The following is a 19890-nucleotide window of genomic DNA, read 5'->3' as shown; positions in this document are numbered from 1 at the left end:
CAACCAGACACTCAACAACGTGTGGGGCTCAGTGGACCGAAAGCAAGGAGAGGCTCCACAGTGGACGGACGTCCCAGCTGCACTCCAAGCTCAGTGTCTGGTTAGCAGCCCAGGATCTGAAGTTGCAAAGTTTGGATTTAAGTTACATTTGTGCCCCTTCTCAGTTGAGAAACTGTGAACTTAAAGCCCTCTAAACCTCAAATTTTTTTATCAATAAAAAACAGCTAGATGTGGTGGCTCATGCCTGTAATCTTAGCACTTTGGGAGGCCAAGACAGGAAGACGCCTTGAGGCTAGGAGTTGGAGAAGAGCGTGGGCAACACAGCAAGACCTCATCTCTACAAAAAATAAAAAATGTAAAAGAGGAAAGGAGTGAGGGTTGAAAAATTGCCTCTCCGGTACAATGTTCACTATTTGGGAAATGGAAATAGAAGCCAAATCCCCACCAGTATGCAAGGCACATGTATTCTCAAATCAAAAATAAAATTAGCCAAGCATGGTGGCACATGCATATAGTCCCAGCTACTTGGTAGGCTGAGGTAGGAGATTTGCCTGAATCCAGGAGTTCAAGGTTACAGTGAGCTATGATCCCGCCACTGCACTTCATCCTGGGCAACAGAGTGAGACCCTGTCTCAAAAAACAAACCAAAACAAAACAATACAACAGTAACCCACCGCAGGACTGCAGGTTCAGATTTCTTTGGACTTCTGCTAATTTTTATAAAGAACCTATTGACTCAGAGTAAATGGCTCTAGGGAGAGACCCTCATTGAAGACAAGGCCCCACTCCTGGGCACAGATGGGTGAAGGCACAATTTGAAGAGTGGAGGGAGGTAAACCAGAGAATTCTGAACAATTCTATCAATCGGCTTTCTTCTCAGACTGTGTTACTCAGTAGAGAAATGAAGGGCTCCTGTGCCTCCTACATGTGCGCCCCCTTTCTCCCTAACAAAGGGGAAGTTACTGCCTTCAGGAGATTGTACCCTCTGGCTAATGTGATCTGTACAATGACCTTCAATTTCCCCTTTACCTTATAATAATAAGCAGTCGTAATGCCCTTCTTAAAAAATATGAATTCTCTATTAAGTTTTTTAGCATCCCTGAGCTCATTAAAACTACTCTAGTGGCCGGGCGTGGTGGCTCACGCCTGTAATCCCAGAACTTTGGGAGGCCGAGGTGGGCGGATCACCTGAGGTCAGCCTGACCAGCCTGGCAAAAGCCTATCTCCACTAAAAATACAAAAGTTAGCTGGGCGTGGTGGCAAGTGCCTGTAATACCAGCTACTTGGGAGGCTGAGGCAGGAGAATCGCTTGAACCCGGGAGGCGGAGGTTACAGTGAGCCAACATTGCACCACTGCACTCCAGCCTGGGGTGACAAAGCGAGACTCTGTCTCAAAACCATAACACAACAAAACAAAAAGCTCCCCTAGAGTTGCTAGCCACGCATGTCTTGGGCACGGGTTTTCAGATTTAAGTAAACCCAGCATGCCCTCTTCTGCTTCCCTCTATGCCACAGGAAACACTGCTCTAGCCCCATCCACACTCACGGTCTTAGAGGGGAAGGCTGCAGCATGTGGCTCTCCTTTTCAGAAAGGGGTGTCAGTGCACACTACTATGTTAATTTGTCAGTCAGTTAAAAACACACACACAATTACGCTGCACACTAGAACAGCCTGGAGGAACTGCACATTCCAGCTCTCCTCCAGACCCTCTGCCCTCTCTGCTTGCGAGCAGCACATAGGATTTAGTGAAGCACACAGCGGGGAAGAGGGGACTCCTTACAGAGCGAGCCAAGCACCCCAGCTGGGACACGCACTCTCAAGCACTCTCAAACTACAGCCGTGGCTCTTAGCTCTGAGTGCGTTTAAAATTGAGTGTGTATCCAAGGAAGACAGACAGAGGCCACAGTCCCCCAGGATGGTTGAAAAATGCTCATGGGAGCGCTGAGCTGTGAGGACAGGAACGTAGAGCTCTGGCATGGGTTTCCCAGCAGGTGGGGCTGTGGGGCACCCAGCATTCTGTATGTAGAGCTACTTGCCAAGTTCAAGGCCAACACCAACCCAATGACACTAAGGGAGAGAGAACAGAGAGGGGATCACATACATTGATGATGCACATGAAAGGTGTTCGGATACCCTGGCCAGCTCCTGCTTTCTGCTCCAGCTGGAACCACTGGGCTGGGCTGGGCCTAGCACCATTAAACCCAGCTGTAGTTGAAGAGGTTCTGCCACACCTCCCCTTCCAGAATCTTAAGTGTCAACAGAATTATGTGCAGAAGCTCTGACAATTTATTCTCATTCTCAACATAGATTGATAAAGGGAACCTGGGAGTGCCAAGGAATGGTATTGGAAGCGTTATTCAACCATAGCATCTCAGCCATTCAGGGAGAAATGAAGAGATTCTGCCACACCTCCCCTTCTAGAATCTAAGTGCCAACAGAATTTATGTGCAGAAGCTCTGATAATTCATTCTCATTCTCAACACAGACTGATAAAGGGAACCTGAGAGCACCAAGAAATGGTATCAAAAGCACTATTCAACCATAGAACCTCAGTCATTCAGGGGGAAACTGAGACGTGGGGGAGCAAGTGTCCCCATTGTGTAATGCCCTTTAATTACAGCATTTAATTATGCCAGGCTGGGCACTTACAGGGACGCCTGAGAGTGGTCAAACCTCTTTCAATCCATCTACTTACGTGTGAGAGCTCCCCAAACTGATGTGGTAATGCAACCATTACCACCATGGAGACAGGCTTCAAACCCACTTACAGCATCTCTCCCTTTGGGGAGCAAGACATCTAAAGATGAGAAATTAAACCAGAGGTTTCTCAAGTCAGTAGGCAGGGGCTTGTCTAAGGCAAGGTGCTTCTTTGGTTCCAGCCATTGACGGTGGTCAGGGCACCAGGTGTGACAGCTGCTCCTGGAGCCAAAGGCACCCTTACCTGGTTGGGGGCCTCTGGCGGCATGGGGGATGGTGACTTGGACTGGAAGGCGTCCTGGGATATGAATCCTGAGTCGTGGGAGGACACGCTGGACAGCCTCACAGGAGCCTGCTGGGTCAGGTTGGAGCTGCGGTAGCGGTAATGTGAGCTGGGGGAATGCGAGTGGGAGCCGCTGGACCGAGAGTCACTGCTGTTGACACTGTTCAGGCTGCTGTGGGGGACAAGTGGGTGTGAGGGGTGGGCACAGAAGGTAAAGAAAGGGGGGCAATGGTAAGAGGAAGGAGGAAGGAGGGGAACAGACAAGAGGCAGAAGAGGGAGGAGCACAACATAATGTAATCAGCTCTCTGCCCCGGAGATGCAGCGCAAACTACAAGACATGTTTTCAAAACACCAAATCACGAAGCTGGTCAACAAAATGTTTTTCCAGGTGACCCAGGGGGAAATACAGCTGCCAGGGCTCAGGTCTCCGATGGAAACCATGTGGCGTTCTTAGGAGGCAAGTCAAGTGCCACCCAACTCTGCTGCTTCGCCTGCCACCAAAATGAGAGGAGCTGATGTCAGTAGCAAGAAAAGGGACAGGGCTAATCTGCCTGCAGGAACCATAAGCCTGTAGCAAAGCCCACTGGGGCTTCAGCGTGACTGGAATATTCTTGGATACCATCTGGGTCCACATGACTAAGGCCAACACAGCCAAGCACTGACTGCCGATGGATTTGCTGAGGTGATTTCATCCTAGGTGAGTCTGGTCAAGCCCACTGTAAAGAACATCAGCAAATCAACTCACGATGTTGGTGTATGTGTTTTGCCTTTTAACAAAGTGATGCTTTAATTAATGGACTTACTCTGACCCCAGCTGTTTCTCTGTTAAAATATCTGTGGGTCTGGCACAATAACACACTTGGCAAGAGGCGGGCAGCTTTCAGCGACTAAGAGCAATCAATGCTCAGCTGTTTGCTTTTGAAATGGCACAGTAAACAGGATGTCAAATAATGACACACCCACTCTGGATTTCCGTCTGCATTCCGTCTCCACTCATAAGAAACATGCTCCTGGCTGGGTGCGGTGGCTCACGCCTGTAATCCCAACACTTCAAAAGGCCAAGGCGGGTGGATCACCTGAAGTCAGAAGTTCGAGACCAGCATGGCCAATATGGTGAAACCCCACATCTTATAAAAATACAAGAATTAGCCAGGCGTGGTGGCAGGCACCTGTAATCTCAGCTACTTGGGAGGCCAAGGCAGGAGAATCGCTCGAACCCAGGAGGTGGAAGCTGCAGTGAGCTGAGATTGTGCCACTGCACTCCAGCCTGGACAACAGAGTGAGACCTCATCTCCAAAAAAATAAAATAAAATAAAATAAAATAATTTTTAAAAACCATGCTTCACACTCTGTATAGTAACTTAGATCATAAAAAGCAGCAAACAAGGTCCAAACAAACAGAGCTGAAATAAAAAGGGCAGTTGTAGAGGCACCAGCAGGGATGAAGTAAACAACTAGGGCTGGGATTGGAAAATTCATAGTTTCTGCTCCTAAGCCTGCAAGAGACTCTGGTTTGCAAAATCTGGCAGCTAATAAGGTACTCAAGGGCAATGTGACTGTATACACTAGAATTACTTGGTGCAAATGTTCAGACAGACACAGGGGAGCGTGCTGGAGGAAATCGCTGCAGTGAGGAATAAATATCATGACTTTTGCCGAAATTTCCCCTCCAGTCAGCCAGAAGGGGGCAGTTGGGAACCGACAGTAAAGCTCACAGCAACTCCACCCCCGCAGCCTCAGAGCTGCAGATGTCAGTGCAACATGGTTTTCTACTCAAACAAAAATTATAAGGAAGAAAAAAATACTCATGCAACTTTCTTTTACACTAACAAGAGAGATTTTTCTTGGCAACAACAAAAAGGTCACACACACACACACACACACACACACACACACACACACACAGAGTCGATGAAAGATAAGAAACAAACCAATATCTTCAGGGGGCAGAATGTCCAGGACGCAGCATCTTAGATCTGAACTTCCTGCTAAGTGTACAGTGTACAAGCTCCGCAGTGAAAGGAAATACGCATCAGCATGCACCAAAACATCACCATAGACAGACTGAACAGATCCATCCTGCCCTTTACTCTCAATGCTAATACACAGGAAGTGGAAACTCATTTGGCTTTGGAAAGTTAAATGAAAAGAGTAACAGGACTACTATACCAAGAGAGATAAGTGGTACATCATGCTTCCATCTTTCAAGAAGAGGAGAATAAATTTTCCTACTCGGCAAGCCAAGAACAAGTGACTTCTAACAGAAAACTGCTGGACAACAGTTTTGCAGATGACGGAACTATCCCAACAGATTTTGTTCCAGTAGGGAACGGTACTAACTAATAGAGGTGTGGCCGTGGTAGTGGCGGCGGTGGTAGTAGTAGCAGTGACTGACAGAGCAAGAACTCTATTTACTTTATGAAACCCTGAAACAAAAATATGGAGCAAAATGAGGGCATAAGCCATTGTGACTTCCTTCGTTTGTTCTGGCCAACAGTGAGAACAGCCTGTGTAAGAATCAACCCAGGTTCACCATTTTTTAGGCCTTAGAAGGTTTTCACTCTGCTAAACAGGAAAATCAAATGTGATCTCATAGAATGGGAAAATCACGACAACATACAAGTGAGAGACAATAAGCTACATCCACGAGTCAAGGGCTAATGGGGTTTTCTTTCTGATCCAAAATTAATCCAGAGACTAAAGAGCAAGACCAAAATCATTACCATTCTTTCAGCTCATCATCCCCCTATTTCCTGTTCGAGAATGAGCCATTCTAAGAGATAAGGACTGGCTCGATTGCTCATATTAGCATAAAGAAAAATGACCCGTCCCGAAAGCAAGAGCGGACCCCGGCTTCACTTACCTGCAGACGCTGGACTTTCTGGACATGGTGGTGCTGGGGGAAGAGGGTGGCGTCTGATACGACCAGCTGTAATCAGAACCTTTCAAGTCCAAAATCACCTAAGGGGACAGAGCCAGCTGGGTGAACGAGGGGCTGAGAGGGGAAGCGTTAGCCATCAAAGCTTAACATCCACCAAAGCATCAAAAGGCTGCCATCATGGAGGTGGGAATGAAAGGAAAACATGTTAAAAAAAATTTTTTTAATTGAAGAGCCACACTACCAAATCTATCAATGTCATACTCCGTTTACTGAGAAAGTAAAACTATAATTAATAGGGAGAAGGGAGAGAAGGGAAAAGGAAAATCATGAAATACCAGTTGAGAGAGGGAGAAATACAGTGACCAATTATAAGAGCCATTTATACCCAAGGCTAGAATTTATAGGATTTTCCTCTTATAACGCCATAAAGCCAATCATGGTTCCCAGACTTGCTGGTAGTGCATTTTAACCATTTGATATTCAGTGCTCATTTCTGCCCTATTTGACCAGCACTAGAAATTTTAAAGCCTGACAGAATCAAGAACAAGCCAATTCTTTCATTATTATTTCTACATCCATCTCCCTTGCTTGGCAAAGGGCCACATGAGTATAAGGTCCACCTTTCACTCACATAAGAAGCACTCAGTAAATGTTTATTTGTCAAGTGAATGCATGCATGCTCTGGTCTAATAAATATCATTTGATAAAATAAAAAAACACGAGCTCCCAATTTGCCCTCTGAGCCGGCTCTCCAAGGAGACAAAAAGATTGTTACCAAGTACAAAAGCCAGCGTGTGAATCATCACTTCCCTCAAATACGTCTCTTCCCATAGCGTTCGTGTGATGTGAATTAAATGAATAAAGCATAAAAATGTCATCTTTTTCATAAGATGAGAGAGCTCCCCATGCATTGCTCAATTAGAATGGGAGAAATGGAGAATGGCTGACAATGTCAACCAAAACACACCAGCGACGTGTTCTCATGAGAGTTGACTTCTAGAGGGCAGATGAACACAGCAATTAAGTGCACGGGATCTGGAACCTGACCACTAGGTTCCAATACCAGTTCCACTACCTACTAGCTAGGTGAACCTGGCTAAGCCACTCCATCTGTCCGTGCCTCGCATCCTCCTCTATAAAACAAGCATAATCGTGAAGCCGAATGGAGGAAGTCAGGCTATGGAGAGACCTTGGGACAGTGCCTGACACACAATAGGTTCTATGTCACAGCTCGCTATGGTGATTCCATATATTACATCATGAAGGACATGGTGAATAGGACTACAATTTAAGACGTGACAAATGCCACAGGAACACTCATGGCCTTGAGCTTTTACCTCTTTGGTTTGATCCTGTAAGTGAACCCCTGAAGCCTACCTGTTCACTTGAGGAGGGCAGTTTGTGAGGGTCCATGGTCAGGCTTTTTAGATCTTCCGAGATGGTCTGAAGGTGGGTTATCTCCCCCAGCATTGAGATTTCTTCTTCCTGAAGGAAAAGCCATTCATGAAATGTTATTATCCTGAGTGATTCCCTTCACCCCTCTAGTCCAGTTGTTTTTATTAGGGTCTCTGTATAACCCTTTCAGTTTTTCAGAAAAGGCACCATTGGGACTGGAAAATCTCTGGTGAAGGCACTACATGCCTTTTCTTTTGGGAAATGGGATGGAAAAAGAAATTTACCATAATGGAGGAGTGACCTGTGCATGGGGGACAGTGGGGAACACGTGGGCCTCCCTCTCAGGGCCTGGGGGACTGCCAGGCCAGCTCAGATGGTCTGACAGTGTGTTCCCATGGGATCCTGCAGCACAGCCCTCTTCACACGGTGGCCCTTTTCTGAAGTTGCTAAGCTTCAATGGATGACACGACTTGGAGATATTTTGGTCCAGATCTTTGTGACAATGCCTGTGTGTTCAACAGACGCTAACTTTTCCCCTTCTTTCTTGTGCTTTTCCACCAACTTAATAAAAGACAAGACAGACATAAGCTGGGGACCACGGAAGAAACATCCCATGTGCTTTATCAAAGTGCCAAGCTGGGACTACGGGGCCAGGCTAGAATGATCCATGGAAAAGTTCTATGCTCAGGGGAACAATTCAAATTCAGACATTTTGCTAGGGCTAAGGGAAATGAGCTGGTACCTTCCAGTCGGCTTCCAGAACGCCTACAGTGCAAGTTCTCAATTACGGCATGCAAATGATTTCCTTAAAAATTAGGTCAAAATTGATTCATTGAGGCTCTTGGATATTCATCTCATGGTCACCCCTGGGTACTCAGCTTTAACAGTGAGTCTCAAAACCACCTGGAGTGCTTCTTTTAAAACACAGATGACTGGGTCCCCACCCCCAGAGGTTTGGACTTGGTGGGTCTGGGTTGGGCCCAAGAACTTGCATTTCTAGCCGGTTCCCACTGATGCTGCTGACCTGGGGACCCCACTGTGAGAACCACTGTGCTGGGCCTTCTTGACTTGGTGAGAGAAAGTAACATGGAACAAGTGGTGCTAGAACAGTGGACGAGGAGTGAGTTACGTGGCCACCAACTCGCACTGAATCACTGGTCTGCACAAGAGATTCCACCATCATTCCTGACGTTAGATTCTGACAGTAGATTCTCCATGACTCAACCGTGGATGGACAAAATTAGAATGAAGCCACCTCCACATCAGCAGTTTAAACCTTCTGGAGTTTTCCATGAACTTACAATCACTGGCCGCAGCATAGAGATGAAGGTGCAGAATCGGCCACGTTCTTCAATCAAAGCCTTCCGGACGGCCTGCTTTTCTGTTTCTTCCAACAAGAGATATTTATCATTGACATCTTGGAGAGCACTGTCCAACTGAGGCTGGATATCACCTCTCCCTGCACAAAACAGAGACCCAAGCACGGCTTGCTGAAACACCAGCTTCCGGAACAAATGCCCCTTCTCCCTGGGGTCCTTGCTGGAGTCAAAACCACAATTTCCCAGGACATAAAAAAAGTATTTATTCATGTCCCAAAAGGATGTAAGGTGGCTGTTATTCTAGGACCAGCCATTTCCAATTTCCAATGCCCAGAGGGCACATTTAGCCTGATTTATTCGTGACAAGGAGTATTTCCTGGGGCAACTCTTCATGACTTGCCTTCTCACATTGCACAACCCCCACCAATTCTTCTGCCAACAAAACCCTGGGACACAGAGCCAGACAGCATTCTTTCCTTCCAGAACATAACAAGGTGAGAGCCTGTGGGTGTTTCCAAAAACACACAAGCTGGCTTTGCTGGGTCAATCTCAAAGAGCCTCTGTCTGGACAGAAGTTTCTGTTCCTAAAGACAAAGGTGGCAAGCATCCGCTCTCCTGGCTTGGGGGGCCCATAGGAATCCTTGGCAGTTACTTTAACTCTCTAGTGGAAAGTCTTGAATGCTCTTCCTATAGAACAAGCCCAGTAACAACAAGACCTCCAGACAGGTCTCTGCGGGTGAAAAACTGAGAGTGGGGTCTATGCAGAGCCTGGCCCATGTTCACAGACTCCAGTTAGGTGGAGGCAACCATTTCTAGAGTTTAAGACAGGGTGTTAATCTTTTGAATGACTAACACATGGTTAGCAAGCCATCTTTGCAAATAAAGTTTTATTAGAACACAGCCACATCCATTTATTTACCCAGCGAATTTTTCAATTTTTTTGTAGAGATTGCCTGTACCAGTTCTCCCTACAATGGCAGAGTAGTGTTACACAGAGTATGGCCCCCAGACCATGGCCCCTTACAAAAGAAGTCGGCTGCCCTAAAAGATAAACATGGACCAACAGGCACCGTGTCCAAAGGAGTAGCTACTACAAATCTGATCTGTAGGTGGGGACACCAGCTCATAAGCCTCCACCCTGGGTTGCCTATGCAGGGGCCTCACCTATCACTCAAACCAGAGAGAGAATTTCTAAACTTCTTCAGGGCAGGATTTTGGTCTTTCCCAGCACAGCCCCTAGTACAATGTCATTTGTGTATACAGCAGGTGCTTGATAAATGTCTGCTCAATAGTTTCAACACAAAATGTTAGAGCTGGAAGGGGTTATCCAATTGGGCCAACCTGCTCATGTTTCAGTGGAGACCAAGTCCTAGAGAAGTCGAGGGACTCGTCTAAGGTCACAGAAAGAATGGCACAGAGGCAGGGTTGAGCCACACTGCCTAATTCCCTTAACACTGAACCTATTCTCTGCCCCATTACCTCATAGGAAGGGCCCTGCAGTTCCCATCTATCCCTCTTGATATTGTAGAGAACATTAAATGCAATGAACCATTTGGTTTGAAGAAAGAAAGGGTCAGGGAAAATTGCCATGGATGTAGGAACATACTCTGTATTTTTCACTCATAAGCAGAGGAGAAAGTTTAATTTGGAGCAAGAGGCAATCAGGCTTAAAGCACATCCCAATAGAAAAGGTAGTCAGATGTTAGTAAGGAAAAGTCACTTCTCAGGAAATAAGTTCTAAGTTAGCACGTAATGAGAAAATTATAGATAGTCAAAGATCACCCTTGAAAATGCCTTAGATGGCCAGTAAATACAGTATGCCTAGCTTTGTATATATAACTCTCATCAGTCAAATGAGTACAAATGTGTAGACCGTATGTATCTAAGTCCATGTTGGGGTGCTATCCAGCAATTATACTCCAGTGGCCCCTCCTCTGTGGTTTTGCTTTCCAAAGTTTCAGTTACCCATGGTGCGGTAAAATAAGGTATTTTGAAAGAGAGAAAGAGACTACATTCACATGACTTTTATTACAGTATATGGTGGTAATTGTTCTATTATTATTGTTATTAATCTCTTACTGTGCCTAAATTATATATTAAACTTTACCATAGACATGTATGCATGGGAAAAACCACAGTATACGTGAGGTTTGGTATTATCTGCAGTTCTAGGCATCCACGGGGGGTCCTGGAACGTATCCCCTGAGGAGAAGGGGGAGCTACTATATATAAGAAATTTGCTGCTTGAGAAGTCTCTGCATAATTCTCTCCTTTTTGGAGACAGGGTCTCGCTCTGTCACTCAGGCTGGAGTGCAGTGGAATGATCATAGCTCATTGCAGCCTTGGCCTCTTGACCAGCTGGGACTACCAGCATGTACCACCATGCCCAGCTAGTTTTTGAATTTTTTTGTAGAGATTGGGTCTTGCTTTGTTGGTCAGACGGTCCTGAACTCCTGGCCTCAAGTGATCCTCCCACCTCAGCCCCCCAAAGTGCTGGGATTACAGGCATGAGCCACAGCACCTGGGTGTCAGCATATTTTCAAGGTGACTCACTCACCCATCTGCCATGTAGTCACTACCTCCACCCCTCAGAATAATTCTATACTATGCCTTCAATTTCCTTCTCAAGGATGTAGAAGTAATCATCACCATACATTAATGTGGCTGCCTGAGCCACTGGTTTCATGTGTTTTTAGTAGACAAGAAACCTGTAAAAGCATTCTCCTAGTCTCTCCTGGAACTTGCCTCGGGGCAAGGGCTTTGTTCACAGATACCCACCACCTTTGGCCAAGGGCTTACAGAGGGAAGGCTGGGTGTCACCAGCACTATGAAAACAGTGGGTTTTCTCTTCTATTTTAAAATGCTGGCTAGTGCAAAATTAATCCACATATACTTAATGTGTGCATGACACAAGTCCGCCAGCAGGGAAACTCTGGAAAGCTGTAAACCCTTGCTTTTCCTCTGCAACCAGCAAAACAGCAGGGCCAATTGTGGGCCTTGTTGGGCCACATGACTCAGGGCTGGTCTAGAGGGCTATTTCTAGTCTGTCAATCTATTCTATGATGTTCTAATAACAAAACACAGAGGGCTGCAGACCACCTCGGAATGTTCTAAACTCTCGTGTAGGGCAGCGAACAGAAGTCAGGAGACACCAGATTGAGACATACTGTGTTTGACCAAACTTGCTCGGTGGGCTTTGATTATGGTACCAATTTTTAAAAATAACAGCCTACAAGGCTGGGCATGGTGGCTCATGCCTCTAATCCCAGCACTTTGGGAGGCCAAGGCGGGCAGATCCTGAGGTCAGGAGTTCGAGACCAGCCTGGCCCATATGGTGAAACCCCGTCTCTACTAGAAGTACAAAAATTATCTGGGTGTGGTGGCACACACCTGTAGTCCCAGCTACTGGGGAGACTGAGGCAGAAGAATTGCTTGAACCTGGGAGAGGGAGGTTGCAGTGAGCTGAGATCATGCCACTGCACTCCAGCCTGGGCGACAGAGCAAGACTCCATCTCAAAAAAATAAAATAAAATAAAATAAAATAAAATAAAATAAAATAAAATAAATTACAGCCTATGATTGTCAGAAATTGGAAAAATGTATGTTTACTTCCTTTCACAAGTTATAAGGCACATGGCTATCCATAATTAATAATGCTGACTTTAAAAAATATATCTACATAGGAAAGAAAAAAAGGCCATAGAACCAAGTGTTATCTAATTTGGAAAATATAAATTTAAATTATCCTATGATTATAGCCAAGTTACTTTAAATATGTATTAGAATTAAAGGACTCTCAAATTGTAGCATTCTAAAATAAGTAGAATCTGTAAAGATCGCTATAATTATAGTCAGCACATTTCCATTCAGGATAGATCATAAGCTAAAACCACAATGTCTGTTTATTAAATTCACTAATACAACATGTAATTATATTTATAAAAAAAAAAACTGTGAAAGAAATTATTTCATGTCCTAGTTGGATATACTGGTTTTAAGACAGAGTGATCTTTTGAGGACCACAAATTCAGAGTTGTGTTGGTACTGTTTTAATATACACAAAAGCCCATTCACTTCGCTCCCATCAGCAGTGTTAGGAGCGTCACCACTGAGTCCTTGAGCACCGGTCCTGGCTAGTCCAGCTCCCACGGACTCGACCTCCATGCTTTTGTCTCACGTCTGCTACCTCCACCCTCACTGGGCCATCACAGTCTCTCACCCGAACAGATGCCAACAGCCCCTAATGTCTCACCCCAGATTGCACTTGGACTAGCTCACCCAGAGCAGCCCTAGGTTACTTGCTTTTCTTTTTTTTTCTTTCTTTTTTGAGACAGAGTCTTGCTCTGTCATCCAGGCTGGAGTGCAGTGGCGTGATCTCAGCTCAGCTCACTGCAAGCTGCGCCTCCCAGATTCAAAGATTCTCCTGCCTCAGCCACCTGAGTAGCTGGGACTACAGGCACGCACCACCACGCACAGCTAATTTTTGTATTTTTAGTAGAGACAGGGTTTCACCACGTTGGCCAGGCTGGTCTCAAACTCCTGACCTCAAGCAATCCACCTGCCTCGGCCTGCCAAAGTGCTGGGATTACAGGCATGAGCCCCCACACTCGGCTGTGGATTACTTTCAAAATGCAAATATTCTCACTGCTTTTCAACAGCTCCTATTGCTCTCAAGAAAAGTCCAATGTCCTTAACATGGCCTGCCCTGCAAGGCATGAAAGGCCACTGCCTGTCTACCTCATAGCCTCAGCCTTCGTGGGCCATTCTCTCCCCTCCTCTCCCTCTCATCCTCCAGGGCCTGGGCCCCTTCCCACCTTCACTCCGCTCTCCTTCTGCTACATTCCTAACACCTTTTATCCTACAGGTCTTGCTTAATTCTCAATCCTTCTGGGAATCCCGCCATGAACTTTCTCCCCAGATTAGGCTTCTTTTCCTTGATCTCTGAAGTCCCTTACACTTATTCACAGCACTACCCCCAGTTTGAATTTCATCTTTATTTCTCTAGTTATTTGACATCAGTCCCACGGGGGCAGAACCCATGAATGCTTTTGCTCAGTGTGTATCTCCTCAGTCAGCACACTTGCCTGGAAAGCGGCAGGTGTTCAAATATTTGCAAATGAATCAAGCACTGATACAACTTGACCAAGTTTGCTCACTGGCCTCAACCATCAGGCCCTTAAATGGTCTAATGCTTCAGAACCAGCCAATTCCACAACATCAAGCAGCCAAGAGGAGGAGGGAGGGGGTGCCTTAGATGAGCTTCCCAGACAAAATTCTTGAGCAAAGAATTGCTTTCGGCTTTCTTCTGTAATATCTTGGGCATCTTCAGTCTTGAGAATTTTTTTCCTGCTGCTAGTTTCCAGGTCTTGGTGTATTCATGCTGCGGAATTCTGATCAACAGCAGCCAAGAGCCTCTTATTCCCCCATCCCAGGGGAAATCATGATTATTCTCTTTGCAGAAAATGTTCCTGGGGCGAAGCACTGTGAAGGCACCATGTCATGGGCCAAGGCAGCACCCCTAAAGAAGGAAGGAATTTTTTTTTTTTTTTTTTGAGACACAGTCACGCTTTGTTGCCTAGGCTGGAGTGCAGTGGCACAATCTCAGCTCACTGCAACCTCTGCCTCCTGGGTTCAAGAGAGCACGTCCGATTAACTTTTGTATTTTTCTGTAGAGACAGGGTTTTACCATGTTGGCCAGGCTGGTCTCGAACTCCTGACCTCAAGTGATCTGCCTGCCTCAGCCTCCCAAAGTGCTGGGATTACAGGTGTGAGCCACCGCACCTGGCCACAGAAGGAAGGAATTTTTAAGTGAGGAAACTTTACAGAGTTTTCTGGAATGAAATAAAGATCCCGTATCAACTTCAACACTTGCATTTTATTCTCCTTCATCATTACGTACATATTCAAGGCAGGAAGGAATACCCCTTTTGATAGATGGGGAAACAGACTGAGGGAGCAAAGTGGTGTGCACAGGGCCACGGTCACCAGCACTGAGCCAGCCACGGGCACAGCCAGAATCCAGCCCCAAGTCTTTCACGTTCTGAAGATGAGGTTCTTTGTGTTTCCTGCTCACAGCAAACATGAATGCTGGGAACAAGCTGCCAAGAGCTAAACAGCCGATCAAAAAGCCAGTGAAATGTGATTAGTGTTATCTGTACTGGTCCAGCCTCTTCAGACACAGGCTGCACTCGCATGGTAAACTTCATGGCTCAACCGAGCCAGCGGCTGTTCTCCGGCAAAGGGCTCTCCAATGCGGAAGAGCAAACCCAGGATACGTTGGGCCAAGAATGCTGCCAGGAGTCAGCAAATCACCCCAAGTCTTTCCTTTCTTCAGAGACAGGTGTAAGGAGGAGCCATTAGAATCTTACGAAATGACTTTCACCTGTCTCTGACTCACACAAATACTGTATTTCATTCTAAGATAGCCACTTTCCCTCACGTTTACACCTCACCAATCGGGGTGTGTCTTACCATCAATGGTGCGTCACAGTTTAATTGGTAGGTTTTTTTCCTTTCTTAGTGGTCTGGAAAATAACGGTGCCTCTGACAATTGCTTGTATCCCAGAGTCAAATGAAACATGGGATATAAATACTAAAATACAAAATATAAATCCAGACATGCAAGTTGACAGTGGAGATTAGAATTTGGAATGAAAAAATTCTGTCTTCCCAGCAAAAGGAGGCTATCCTCATTATCCCTTTATAAGTCATTTTCTGCTCTTAATAACCCACAGTGGGTTTTGACTGATTCCCAAAAGAAAAAACCAACCGGAAATCAAAAGATGTGATTAGGTAATACCGAAGGCTTTTAGCCTTAAACTTTTTCAAACAAACTCAATTTCCGTTATTTTTCAACCTACTGTGCCCCAGTTTCCCTTTACCTGTGGGATGTAAATAATAACAGTATCCAACTCACAGGGCTGCTGGGAGGGGAAATGAACTAATCCGCATGAAGCGTTCAGAACAACGCCCAGCATGTGCTGAGCACTCACTGAATGTCAGGCAATATCAGCTGCCGCTGCCGCAGCATCTCTGAAGTTGTTCTTCTGACACTGGCTAGTTTAGCAGGTGATAGTATGGGCGGTCGGGTGGGTTGGTTGGTTTGTTTGTTTTTTAAAGAGAGCTTTCAGTTCAAGGTCCTTTTTGATGTAAGAAAATGCAAAAGATTCCATGATTCTTTCACTACAAGTAACAGTTTTATCATCAAGATTCTTCATTGCCCCCTGGGCAACCAGTTGTTTATCAAAGCAAAGGCTAAAAAGAGACATTTCAGAGAACAACCAGAAAACATCCCATGCCAACCTGCAGCTCACCATCCAGAGTGTCTCCAACAGAGGATCCTCACGGCTCCAAAATGCTTCTTCCTTTGTGGTTAAAGAAATACTCCACCATCTGCCAACCTGGCTACCGTATCCAGAAATTCACCATCGCCTTCAACTCTTCCTTCTTTCATTTGCATTTCTCCTAAGTAGCTCTTGAATCCAGCTGTCTTCCTCTCTATCTCTGTGGTCACTTCCCTGAGCCCAGGGACCTAGACAACCACCACCACGTGCTAACTGGATGTCCAGTTAAGCCACAGTCTAATCCAAATACCCACTGTCATGGTGGAATTATCTAGAAGTCAAAAAGGCTTCAAGGGCTTCAGCAGAGTTCTGAACATCCTTAATGTAGTAAACAAGGCTACAATCTGCATTCTTCATAAGAAGCCAGTCATTGTACATATGGTGCTTTCCTGTGTTCTGCGACTTCTTCTAGAGAATTATTAAACTTATTGGGCGAGGGGGTCATAGAAATCCCCAACTTTGTGGTCGGCTGGGCAGAAGTGTGAGGAATATGGGGACCTCACTTGTGGCTGGTGACTGAATTTGGGGCAGTCTCACAGGATTGAACTCTTACCTTGTGGGGTCTGCACTAACACTAGGCAGTGAGGTAACTGAACACGACAGCCAGCTGCGGTCAGAGAATTGATGTTGGAACATAAATGCATTCTTCGTTCTGGGGACAGCTTGAGGGTAGATGCTACTTTTACCTCCTTAGTAGCTAACAGAGTCTAGCACAGAGGAGGCATGTCATATCCCTTTCCTGAATGAATGAAAGAACAAACTGATATATGGAGGCTGGAGTGTTCTGCAGGACTCATCTGCAGCAGTCACGGATGTTTATGAATGGAAGAATGGCACCAGGCGTGAATCCATTAGTCCCACGAAAACCGGGAATGGCTGATGGGCTGCAGCTCAAGACAGGCAGCAACCGCTTTCCCACCCTGCCATTCCGTCAGGCTTTGCCCATCCTGTTAGTGTTCTCTAGGGAGATGAAAACCATATTATGCAAGGAATAAATATTTCAAGCAAGTTGTCTGTTTCCTTTTCTGCTGTTTTGTATTTGGTCAAAAATTAACGCTAAGAAAAGTACTCAGCTCCTGGCATGCCTCCATACTCTACATACGTCTCCCTCTGGTCCCTGAATGCAGCCACAGGGAAGTCAGGTGACCTGCACCTTAACAGTACTATTGTGCACAGGGACTCCAGGGCATTCTGAGACCAGAGTCACAGGCAAGGCACTCAAGGAGCCGTGTCTACGTGAGGTTTTACTGGAGACAAGCTTTGCAAAGGAAGAGTTCACAGCTCCAGGCTTCTGGTGGATCTGTTTGGCTTGTGTTTACCTAGAATCCTCAGTTATAATAATAAATAGCCCAGCCTCTGAAGGCTACGTGCATTCACTTGAAATGCAACATCCCTTTGCAGAAGATTTCTTTTATTTTGGAGACAGGGTCTCACTCTGTCGCCCAGACTGGAGTGCAGTGGAGCGATCTCAGCTCACTGCAACCTCCACCTCCCAGGTTTAAGCGATTCTTCTGCCTCAGCCTCCCAAGTAGCTGAGAATACAGGTGCATGCCACCACGCCCATCTAACTTCTGTATTTTTAGTAGAGATGGGATTTTGCCATGAGGGCCAGGCTGGTCTCAGACTCATGACCTCAAGTGATCCTCCCACCTCGGCCTCCCAAAGTGCTGGGATTACAGGCATGAGCCACTGTGCCAGCCTTGCAGGAGATTTCTGAGTTAAATTCAGACATCTATGGATTCAGGTCAGGGGCAGCTTCCTGATTGTCACAATAGGTCTAAGGGTAAAATTCTACCACCCCTGCTTCCACCCAGATAGAAGCTGTCTGGCTGTGCCCACATTCTGTATTTCCTCATCAGCCTTCTAAGCCCTGGGCTTGGCCTCGAAGAACTGGCTGGAACCATCCCACCGTCTGCTCCTTGTTCTTCCTCCTCACTCCACTGACATCCCTGTAGGAAGGAGAGCTCCTAGTACTAACCCTCTTCAAAATCAGGGAGGGGTGAGGTTGCAGGGAATCTAGACAGATTCAATTTTTACCATAGAGGCAGGGCAACTGATCCATTGATTGCAGGTCTCAGGGTCATTCTGAGAGTGCTTTTCGCTGGTTTTGTAAACACAAGAAACATTCCTGTGGGTGAGTGCATAGGCTGGATACAGCTGGGGGATGAGCACTGTGCATATGGGAAAGGATTCACATTTCACAGGCTTTTTCCAAGAAAGGAAGAATGATGTGGAGAGGCTTTTGGGGTCCACTTCGGAGTCTGATCAGAATTGAGGCCCAGTGATTGGAGGCCTGGAGGCAGGTCAGTGTGGGGTGGGGAGACACGGTCCAGGAAGCCAGAGGCTGAGTAGCCAGGGCTCACTATGATTCTCTATGCACACAGTCCACCCTCGGTGGGACGACAGCCCTGCCTCAAGGCTGTCCCTGGAGCATCAAACACACAGTGTGACATGTCGACCCTTCACCACCGTTGCTAGTGCTGCTTTCTAAATGACAAGAGCCATGTGTTGGTGCATGCTGTCCCCTCTACCTTGAATACCCCTCTTCATTCTTCACCAGCTGACCCCTTCCTCCTCCTCCTCCTCATTATCCTCCTCATTATCACTACCCTACCCCCAGGCTTAGCGTGGCTCCTTCCTCTCTGCCCCCAGGTTACACCTTTTGCTTATATTCATCCCAGCACTGGCCAGCGGGTGGCTCACACCTGTAATTCCAGCACTCTGGGAGGCCAAGGCAAGAGGATCGCCTGACGTCAGGAGTTCAAGACCATCCTGGCTAACACGGCAAAAACCCATCTCTACTAAAAATACAAAAATGTGCCAGCAGTGGTGGTGCGTGCCTGTAATCCCAGCTACTCGGGAGGCTGAGGCCGGAGAACTGCTTGAACCCGGGAGGCGGAGGTTGCAGTGAGCTGAGATCATGTCGCTGATCGTGATGGGGTTTTGCCACGTTGGCCAGGCTGGTCTGGAACTCCCAAACTCAGGTGATCCGCCCACCTCGGCCTCCTAAAGTGCTGGGATTACAGGTATGAGCCACCATGCCAACGCGCCCAGCCGAGCCAATTCTTAAAAATAATTATTCTTTTTTTCTCTCTGTATAAATATTTTAAAAATTTATAAGAGCTACAAATCATAGAGCTTTTCTTGTGTCGTTATAGCCAAATTCACTGTGGCTTTGCCCTATGAACCAGCCCCTACAAGAGAAAAAACTAAAGGGGGCTGCAGAGATTTCTCTTTGAAAGATAAGCAGAATCTTTAGAACTTACAAAGTCAAAAGGCTATACAGTTTCTTTATTCATTCCAAACTGACTTCCCATCATTTCAAATAAATAAAATGCTCTATTTACTCCACAAACTGACTGATGCCAGGCTCTCGGCAAAGGTTCCAGTAAAACTCAAGACTCAAGGGACTGTGTCCTCAAAAGGCTATGTACTATATGATTGCATTTGTATACAATGTCCAGAACAGGCAAGTCCAGAAACAGAAGGCGGATGAGTGGTTGTTAGGGTCGGGGTAGGTGGGAAGACCTGGAAACAGGGAGGGACTGCTTAACGGGCATGAGGTGTCTTTCGGGGATAATGAAACTGTTGTGAAATTAGATAGTGGTGATGGTTACACAACACCATGAATGTACTAAAAGCCACTGAAACTTATACTTTAGAGTGGTTAAAATGATAAATTCTGTGATGTGAATTTTACTGCCATAAGCAAAACAGTGGCTGTGGCTTACCTTCCTTCCAAAGGTTTACTAGAAACTGTGCAAGCTGTTTCATAATCACAACGTTGAGAACTGGAAAGGATGATCCTTTTTAAAGCTGGGGAACCACTAGCCCAACATCGCCATGAGGGGAAACAGAGGCAGACGTGTGTCCCCTAAGATAGTGGGCCGTGCAAGCCCCAACCATCAAAGGAGAACTTTGTGCACTGGGTTTGCTGTAAATGACAGAAGCCACTTCAAAAGCCTCTTTG

The 19890-nt window shown here is 46.2% G+C and overlaps 1 protein-coding gene across 4 annotated transcripts in view; it reads right to left on the bottom strand.

Moving 5' to 3' along the window:
* The window catches only part of LOC105468472 (MTSS I-BAR domain containing 1), a 183434-nt gene that overhangs the window by 8879 nt on the left and 154665 nt on the right, over positions 1–19890 (bottom strand). For all 4 annotated transcript variants that reach the window (XM_011718665.2, XM_011718663.2, XM_071067842.1 and 1 more), the window contains exons 7-10: positions 8560–8717; positions 7241–7348; positions 5846–5943; positions 2943–3153 (exon numbers count right to left, since the gene is read on the bottom strand). In XM_011718665.2, the coding sequence (XP_011716967.1) occupies positions 2943–3153; positions 5846–5943; positions 7241–7348; positions 8560–8717 (575 nt within the window). The remainder of the gene's footprint in view (positions 1–2942; positions 3154–5845; positions 5944–7240; positions 7349–8559; positions 8718–19890) is intronic.

Source organism: Macaca nemestrina, chromosome 8 (genome assembly GCF_043159975.1).
Source record: "Macaca nemestrina isolate mMacNem1 chromosome 8, mMacNem.hap1, whole genome shotgun sequence".
NCBI lineage: Eukaryota > Metazoa > Chordata > Mammalia > Primates > Cercopithecidae > Macaca > Macaca nemestrina.
The sequence above is the reverse complement of the archived record's forward strand: the minus strand, read 5'-3'. Positions and strand labels throughout refer to the sequence as shown.